The sequence below is a fragment of the Dendrobium catenatum genome, unplaced genomic scaffold (assembly GCF_001605985.2).
Source record: "Dendrobium catenatum unplaced genomic scaffold, ASM160598v2 fragScaff_scaffold_1521, whole genome shotgun sequence".
NCBI lineage: Eukaryota > Viridiplantae > Streptophyta > Magnoliopsida > Asparagales > Orchidaceae > Dendrobium > Dendrobium catenatum.
In genome coordinates, this window is record NW_021319983.1 from 697,533 (window position 1) to 707,369 (window position 9,837).

Genomic DNA, 9,837 nt, shown 5'->3' on the forward strand with positions numbered 1-9,837 from the left:
ATTAAATTATGTAAACATTGTAAAAAATTAATTTTAAACTCCTATAGTCATATGCCACTGCCACTCTCTCTCTCTTCACTCTCAACCTTTCTCTTTCTCTCTGCCTGTCACTTTCTCTCCCTCTCTTTCAATGAAAACACCAAAATATTTTAGAACGCGTCAAAACAATTGGCCAATATTCTTAAATTTTTTAACAAACCTGCTTCTTTCACTAAATGTGGTAATTAAAGTTCTCTTCTTAAAAATTACCCTAAAAGAGAAGTTTTAACCCCGCCTACTCAATGCCCGCCGAATTAATGGCCACCTCAGCCTCCAGCTCCACCTCCATCGAGGACCTCAACCCCGACGTTCTGACACGTACACTCCGTCTCCTCGACGGACCGACCGTCGTCGACGGACCGACCCTCGCCGCAGCCTGCTCAGCCAGCTCGTACCTCCGTTCTCTCTCCTCCCAATCTGATCTCTGGCTCCACCTCTGCCTTTCTACCTGGCCCTCTCTTCACCATCCCCGAATCCTCCCTTTCCTCTCAACCTCCCCACGCTCCTTCTTCTCCAATGCTTTTCCCTTCCCAGAAGCATTCGTCGCCGGCGAAGTGCAACTCCCCAATCAGCTAATCTCCGCTGTAGACATCTACCATCGCGGCACCCACGTATTTTCCCGCGTCATAGATACCGACAGTTCCTCACCGTGGTTTCGGGGATCCCCCTTATTGATCGACGCCATGGAGCAGAAAGCAGAGGCGTTGCTTCCGGGGGCTTCTATATCACCTAACAAGCTGACGCTGAGTTGGATCTTGATTGATCCAGCGATGGGTCAGCCGGTTAACGTGTCGAGCCGGCGAGCGGTGGGGATGGAGCGGAACAGTTACACAGGGGAGACGATGGTGCGGTTCGCATCGGCTGCGCCCGCTGGGGAAATAGTTATCGGACCAGTGGTCACGTGCGAAGAAGGGACTGGGCACATGCGGGATGTGGTGCTCACGGCTGGGGACATTGATGGCGCGTACGTGAGCGGGGAGAAAGCACTGAAGGTGTTGAGGGCGATGATGGAGGCAAGGAGGAAGGGGAGGGGGAGATTGGAGGAAGAAGAAGACGCAAAGCAGAGGTATTTGGAGTATTTGAGGAGGAAGTAAAGTAGGGCGAGGAGAGAAGGGATTCTGGATATATGCTGCACCGCTGTCGGAGTCACTGTCTTCTTCGTATTTCTACACTGATCGTTTTCCGGTGAAGTAAAAGAAAGGTTACCCGAACGAGAAGAGTTATGGTTAGAATTTGAGATTGGATGCCCACAAATAGGGGAAATTATTACATGCAGAGTTCAGAGGTAGCTTACGTCGGGACTCCAGGCGAAAAATGGAGAAATTATTAGGTACGGAGTGCGGACGGGAGAACCGTCCGCACGTTAGTATAAAACAGAGCTCGGTACCGTTCGGTACCACTCGGTATCACTGGGTACCGCTTGATACCCTGTGTCTGTGCGGACGGTTCTCACCCCGTCTGCACTCTGCACCTAATAATTTCTCTGAAAAACGATCACGTTACGTAGGCTGTGTACAGCAGATAAGTGATGTGGTCGAACGTCATTGAAGTCCTAATAACGAAATCCGGACTGCACACATAATAATTTCTTTAAAAAAAAAGTGTATAGTTGATTTCTATTTTTTGTTTTTTTAGTTTTCAATCAATGCAAGAATATAGTGCTAAGTAAAAGATGTAAATGAATTAAAATATTTTAATTAGGTAATACATTTAAAAATAAAATGAAACGGTAATTTCTAGTAACTTTTGCTGAGTAATTTTATTGAACGTTTGTAGAGTTATTTTTTTATATATATCTATCTGAAAAAAATAACACTACAAACGTTCAATAAAATCACCCAGCAAATATTACTAGAAATCACAGTTTGAATTTATTTTTAAATGTATTACCTAATTAAAAGATTTAAATTCATTTACATCTTTACTTAGCTCTATATTTTTGCATTGGTTGAAAACTAAAAAAACAAAAAACAGAAATAATCTTTATTATGTTTTTGAATATATATATATATATATAGAGAGAGAGAGAGAGAGAGAGAGAGAGAAAGAGGGAAAGTCGAGTTATTGGGCTGAAAGTGTCTGAAGAGGACGAATTGTATTATAAAAAATGTTCGTAATTGTTGCGGGCTAGAATATACATGGCGATAGAGTTATAATCCTATATCTTAGCGTTGCACGGATATCCAGCTCACACACAAAGAACACAATATTTTTATGTGGGAAACCCGAGAAAGGAAAAAACCACGGGGCATAGCCCAATTGAAAATGATTCCAGTAGAATTTGAGCAAATTACAATGGTCTGACTCGTCCTTAAAGACAACCAGATTACAAATGTGAAAGTGTCACTCCAACATTAGGTGGTAGTGCAGCAGCACTTCAGGGTCAGTGGTGGTTCGGCAGTGGCACTTCGGAGTCAGGGAGCACTCCAGCTTCGGGTGACACTTAGACGTTCTTTGATTGTCTGGTGGTGATTCGATAGAACTCTGGCGTCCCTTGGTGGTCCGACGGTGGTGCGGCACTTCGCGTTTTACGTGAATTTTTACTATGTATAACAATCCTGAGGTTCCTAATATTTTCTTTAATTTTAAAACCCAGATTGAAAAATACACGTCGAAATGTATTAAAGTTCTACGAACGGATGGGGGCACCGAATTCGTAAACATATCTCTTAAAGATTTTCTTGTTATGCACGGCATTCAGCATCAACAGAATGGAGTAGCTGAACACAAACACAGACATATCATTGAAACGACTAGAACTTTGCTGAACACTGCCTCTATCCTGTACATGCATTGGCCGGATGCTGTGTTGGCGTCTGTCTACTTAATTAATCGCATGTCATCACCCATTACTCATAACAAATCCCAGTTTGAACTCTTATATAATGTTTCACCTATTACGCTCACCTTTGCACATTCGGTTGTGCCTGTTCCCCTCCTCTTCCTCCCTCCTCCCTCTCATGTGAAGAATTATAGGTTTATTTATAGTTTTTTTTTTTTTTTGGAGTAGCATACCCCATAAATATGAAGATTAAGGGCATGTTGTGAGTATTTCATCGATAGCTCATAATGGTCCCCTTGATCATGGAGCATTTATCAAGCATTTATATACCCTAATGATGTCAGAATTAGGTGATATTGGGCTCGTTGGATTTGCCTCGTTGAGGCGCTTGATTCGACTATAAGCATGATATATTTGGATATCATTTGGCCATCCAATTAATGCTTTAAACCCTTTCAAATGTGATTTGGTCCCTTGATTTGGACCCATTTGGGCCTCGATTAGACCTATTTTGGTGTTGTTGTGTTTGTTTCGCTGAGTCGCTCAATTTGACTATTAGTTTGCCAAAATGAGAGTTCATATGGTCCTGAATTTAATTTCAAAAACTTTCAAATAGAATATGCCTCGAGATTTATGTCAGATGATTTTTGGTTACATATCAAAGTAGGAATAATTGCTTATGTAATCTTAAAGCAATTTCTTATTTTCTAAATAGTAATTCTGGTTATGTTAAATAATAAGATTTTTTTTTGTTTCATAGTTTATGTGGTAATATAACAATATTTACTTGATAATTAGAAAAATAGAGAAAATTTAATATTTAATATTCTTGTAGTATATTTAGTAAAAGAAATATTTAGAAAGTAGCCTCTAATAATTCACATATTTCCTGTAAGGCATTCTGTAATATTTAATATTTAATATTCTATGTTAAACAATAAGAACATTTAATATTTATTTGATATCATAACAATATTTAGTGTGCATATCTACTTGTTTGTAGATGAAGAAACAACATTGTCAATATCAAATATCACGTTTGCAAAAAGTATGGATACACTTATCATTTTTGTTGGAAGAGGAATGAGAATGAAGAGGCAAATGTAGATATGATGAAAGAAAATGAAGTGGAGAAATGTGAAGACACAACATTTCTTATACACAGTAAGGAGTTTGGTGATTCAAGAGATGTATAGTTTATTGATAGTGGTTGTAATAATCACATGACTGATAATAGAAGCTTGTTTGTTACTTTAGATAACTCAATCAAAAGTGAAGTACGCACATAAGATGACAATAGATTATTTGTGGAAGGAAAATGTGCTATTTTGGTGCAAACAAGAAAGGGAGAAAAGAATATATCATGTATTCTATGTTCCACATCTTAAGCATAATTTGCTAAGTGTTGGACAACTAAATCAAAAGGGATATGTATTGATGTTTTCTCATAACACTTGTACCATTAAAGATAAGCATGGATTTTTTATATCCAAGGTGAAGGTGATTCCAAATAAAATGTATCCCATAAAGATGATTTGCAATTTAAATGATTGTTTCAAAACTTCTATAAAAAATCATTCAAGATTATGGCATTGCAGATTTAGTCACTTAAGTTCCAAGATACTTTCTTACATGAGACAGAAGAACATAGTTGATGGACTTCCATATATTGAAGTTCAAGACAAGATTTGTGAGACATGTGTTGTAGAAAAGTATAGCAGAACATCATTTTAGTTGAAAAATTATTGAGAGCCTTGAAGCCATTAGAGCTTATTCATTCAGATTTATGTGGACCGATGCACATTACTTCTATTGGAGGTAATTATTATTTTTTCATATTTATTGATGATTATAGCAGAAATTTTTTGATGTATTTTCTAAAAAAAAGTCACAAGTATTTAAATACCTAAAAAAATTTAAAGCACTTGTTAAGAAGGAGAGTGGCCATTTCATTAAGGTGTTGAGGAGTGATAGAGGTGAAGAATAAGTTAATCATGAGATACAAAATTTTTTGAAGGAGAATGATATATGCCATCAGTTAACAACTAGATACACACCACAACAAAATGGAGTAGCTGAGAGGTTGAATAAAGCCATTATGGGATTAGCTAGGAGTATGTTGAAGGAGAGGCAAGTGTCCAATCTTCTTTGGGCTGAAGCTATGTTATGTGTTGTTTATTTGTTGAATAGTGCAACATAAAAAAATAATCCATCTCAAATCCCTTTTAAAATTTAAAGTGCCCTTAATCCTATTGTTGATCACTTGAAAGTTTTTGGGAGCATTTCTTATGTTTATGTACCTGATCAAAAGAGAAGGGAGTTGGATGAAAAATTTAAGAAGTGTGTGCTTGTAAGATACAATGAATGGTCTAAAGCCTATAAATTGTATAATCCTTCAACAAAGAAAGTGGTTGTGAGTAGGGATGTGAGATTTGAGAAGAGCTTAGCTTGGGATTGGCTTGAAAAAGATAGCAAGGAGGATGCCACAATTATGAGAAATTCAAAAAAAAAAAAATTGATGATGTAGAGCAACAAACACCACCACACACTACAGTGAGATTGGGAGAATCATCTCGTAATGATGTGAAAGAGGTGAAGATAAGAAGCTCATAGGAGATATATGACACCACAAATTATAATGAAGAGGTTTCTCAATTTACTTTATATATAGATGAAGAGTCCTTAACTTTTAATGAGACAGTTATAAATAAGAGATGGATGGATGCCATGAAAGAGGAGATTGATGCTATTGAGAGAAATGATACATGGAGTTTAGCCTCACTTCCTAAAGGTTAAAAATCCATTGGTGTTAAGTGTGTGTACAAAGTGAAGAATAATGTTTATGGAGGTGTAAACAAATTTAAGGCTAGACTTGTAGTTAAAGGGTACAAGTAGAAGCAATGGATATATTATGAAGAGGTATTTGCAAAGGTTGCTAGATTTGATACATTTAGATTTTTTTTTTTTTTTGCAGTTATGAATAGATGATAGATTCATCAATTAGATGTGAAGTCAGCTTTCTTGAATGATGTTTTGAAGAAAGAAGTATATATAGATCAGCTTGAAGGTTTTATTATGAAGGGAAAAGAGCATATGATGTACCACTTAAAAATGCATTGTATGGCTTGAAGTAAGCCCCGATGGCTTGGAATTTATGTAATGATAGACATTTTAGAGAAGAAGGGTTCATTAAATGTCCTTATAAATATGGTGTGTATATGAAGATTGACTCAAATGACAATATATTGATTATATGCTTATATGTATATGATTTGTTTATAACATGTGATGATGAGCAGATGATTGTAGACTTTAAATCAGCTATGTTTAAAAGATTTGATATGACATATATTGGCCTCATGTTATTATTTTTGGGTATAGAAGTGTATCAAAAAGATGATGGCATTTGGATATGTTAAAAGAGGTATGCAAAAGAGTTGCTTAAGAAATTCAGGATGAATCATTGCAATAGTGTGCCAACACCAATACAAACTGGAGTTCATTTCATAAAAGAAGGAGAAGTAAATTAGTTGATATGATATTGTACAAAAATTTGATTGGGAACCTCAGAAACTTGACAGTGATGAAACCTGACATTGTGTATAGTGTGGGCATCTTGAGCAGATTCATGGAAAATCCAAGGGAGTCTCAATGGCTTGTAGTGAAGAGGATTCTTAGATATATAAGTAGGATAGTTGAGTTTGACATTCATTATCAGTGTAGTGGAGACATGAGGTTACTTGGATATTGTGATAGTGACTGAACAATTGACCAAAATGAAAGAAAAAACACAAGTGAATATGTGTTTTATATTGGTGATACAACTTTAGCTTGGAGCACACAGAAGCAGAAAGTTGTATCATTATCTACATGTGAGACAGAGTATATAGCAGCGACAACAACGACTTGTGAACCAATGTGGTTGAAAATTTTGTTGAAGGAATTTTATGGAGAGATTGATGAAACTACAATAATCTATGTGGACAACAAGTCAGACGATCCGTTGGCAAAAAATCCAATACAACATGGAAGGAGTAAGCACATTGATGTGAATTACCATTTTATCGGAGATGCAGTAAAGATGGGTCACATTAGCATAGAGCAGTGCAGTACAGAAGATCATGTAGCTGATTTGTTCACCAAAGCATTGCCAAAACCGATGTTCGTAAAGCTACTGAAGATGCTTGGGATGAAGAAAGTCTTGGTTTGAGGGGAGGATTGTTGGATTTCTTTTTCAAATCGAGCAACGAGACACTTCAATTTATTTAGTTGTTTTATTTTATTTTATGTTATCTTATTTCGGATAGTTTTTAAAAAAATGCTTTGAGTTTTTCTTATGGATATATTTTTCTGTGAACATTCTAAAATGTACGGTGAGTGCAAAATGATGCCAATGAGTAGAAACCAAGTTTTCAATATAAAGGATAACAAGAAAGAGAAGAATTTTTATTCAAGTTATTATTTTGTTTTTCACTAATCACTTTTTTCATATAATTAAATAAGTAATTGTTTCATATAGTCAAAATTTGCACATGATTTTATCACTATTAAATCTAATTTATTGTTTAGATGTGAATCGATATATAATTTCATAAATGAATAGTTAGATTTTTATTTTGAAGGATATTTTAAATTTATAACTTCTTATACACAGATATAAATATATAAATAGTTATTTATGTTCATGATTTATTTAATGTAACGTCATTTTCGCGATTTCATTATGTGATTTGACTAATTTTAAAATCCGAAATACTTCTTAATTTGAGTATCAAAACAGTCCATAAATTTCTTAAGTTTTGAAAATTATTCTTAGCTAGAACTAATGATTTTTCTATAAATGATATAAACAATTTTATGAAATATAAATTTTATGACCAAACGATATCCAAATATAACATGTTTATAGTCGAATCGAGTGGCTCGACGAGACAAATCGAAAGAGTCTAAGATCGCTTAATTCACACATCACTAAGGCACTTAAATGCATGAATAAATCATATATAGGATCATGGCAATCAGTATGAGGCATTCGATGGAGTACTTCGAATTTGACCAGAGTCTTCTCCATATTTATAAGTGAGATACTCACAAAATCTATAAATAGGTCCATGCTTTCTTCATGAAAGAACCCTTTGGTTGTAGATTGAAGAGAGTTCTAAAGTGTCAAGGGTCCTAGAGTTATACCCAAGCATCACCACCAACGAACTTCCGTCGACCAACGCCAGAACATCGCATGTTCGCCAATTGTTGTTGGAAAACCTCTCGTTCGCCGACGAACACCAGACTACCGTAACGCCTATCCGCCGATCGTTGCCAGAACACCACCCATCAGCCCACCATCACTAGAATTTTGCCCGTTCGCCGACCATCATCACACAACCACCCATCAATTTATGTCGTGGGACCACCGCCCATATGTCGTTCATTGTCAGACCACCACCTATCTGTCAATAGATGCAGACCATCGCGCGTACACTGACCGTCATCAGACCACCACCTTTCTGTTGGCCGTCGTCGGATTACCGTTTTTTTCCAACCTTCGCCAAAATACTGCTCGCCCGCGAACTATCACTAGCACGTCCGCCGATCATCATTGAACAACAACCAGTCAATCGACCGTCATAGGAACACCGTGCTTCTTCCGACCATTGTCGGATCATCACCTGTTTGTCAATCGTTGTAGACCACCACACGTCATCCAATCGTCGTCAGCCCACCATCCGTATGTTAGTCGTAGTCATACCACTGTCCGTTTGTTATCGTCGTCGGACCACTGCTCTTCCGCAGACAATCTTCATACCACTACCCGTTTGTCGGTAACCGCTAGACTTCTACCTGACCATCGCCTGTCTACTGATCTTTGTTAGACACTTACCTAGCCGACAACCATCTCAAGACTATTGTCAGTCCACCGATCACCACCAGACCTCCACCACACCACTAATCACTGTTGTACCTCCGCTCTGTCACTAACTTTTTCCAGACCTCCATCAAGCTGCCATCAACACACCACATTATGGCCTGCCGACTATGTTCCCTTTGACCTTCGTCGCTTGTTGACTATGATCTCTCAGACATCCATCGCTCGCCGACTACTACGGTCCCTTGACATCTGTCGCCCACCAACTACAGTCCCTTTGACCTCCATCACTTATAGACTATGGTCCCACCGACCACAATTGCACGACTACGATCATTTTGAACTCAGACACTCATTGATTACTGTCCCTCCAACAATTGTAGCCCATCGACTACAGTCCCACTCCAAATATTTTTATCCTTTGTTGATGCATATTTATTAACAATCTTTGTTGCTCACATTTATTAATCACCTAAAATATGCTGTTCGTTCATGGTTATTCACTTGTTGGGGCAAAAACTTCAATCTTTTATTGGCAGTAATCCCAAAAAAATATCATTAGTTAGGTAGATTTCATAACTAGTTTATCTATTTAAATGATATCATTAAATCCATATTTAAGCTAATCATTACATTCTCTGAGTAATTAATTAAATTATTATCATATGAATTATTGAATGATTCTTTTGTTCTGCTAGTAATCCTTTTTTAAAAAAGGCTAACGGTAAAATTTTAATTTGGAGTGGTTTGCAAAGTTCCTTCTTCTAATTTAAATTTTCAACCCCGTTTCAATTTAAAATTTTATCGTTAAGTTTTTTTAAAGAAGGATTACTAGCAGAATCATTCAATAATTAATAATTATGATAACAATTTAATTTAATTACTCAAAATGTAATGATTAGTTGAAATATGAATTTAAAAAGATCATTTAAATAGATAACTAATTATGAATCTACCTAAGTAATGATACTTTTGGGATAAGTGCCAATAAAAGAGAAGTTTTCACCCGCCTACCCAATGCCCGCCAAAATCAATGCCCACCTCCGCCTCCGCCTCCGCCTCAATTGAGGACCCCAACCCCGACATTCTCACACGTACACTCCGCCGCCTCCTCGACGGACCCACCCTCGCCGCAACCTACTTAGCCAGATCC

At 37.0% G+C, this 9,837-nt stretch overlaps 1 protein-coding gene across 1 annotated transcript; it reads left to right on the forward strand.

Moving 5' to 3' along the window:
- Window positions 1–281: 281 nt before the first annotated feature.
- On the forward strand, window positions 282–1,133 carry LOC110096676 (F-box protein At2g27310-like). Its single transcript, XM_020822733.2, has one exon. The coding sequence runs from the start codon at window positions 282–284 to the stop codon at window positions 1,131–1,133; it is 852 nt and encodes a 283-aa protein (XP_020678392.1).
- The last annotated feature ends 8,704 nt before the right edge of the window (window positions 1,134–9,837 follow it).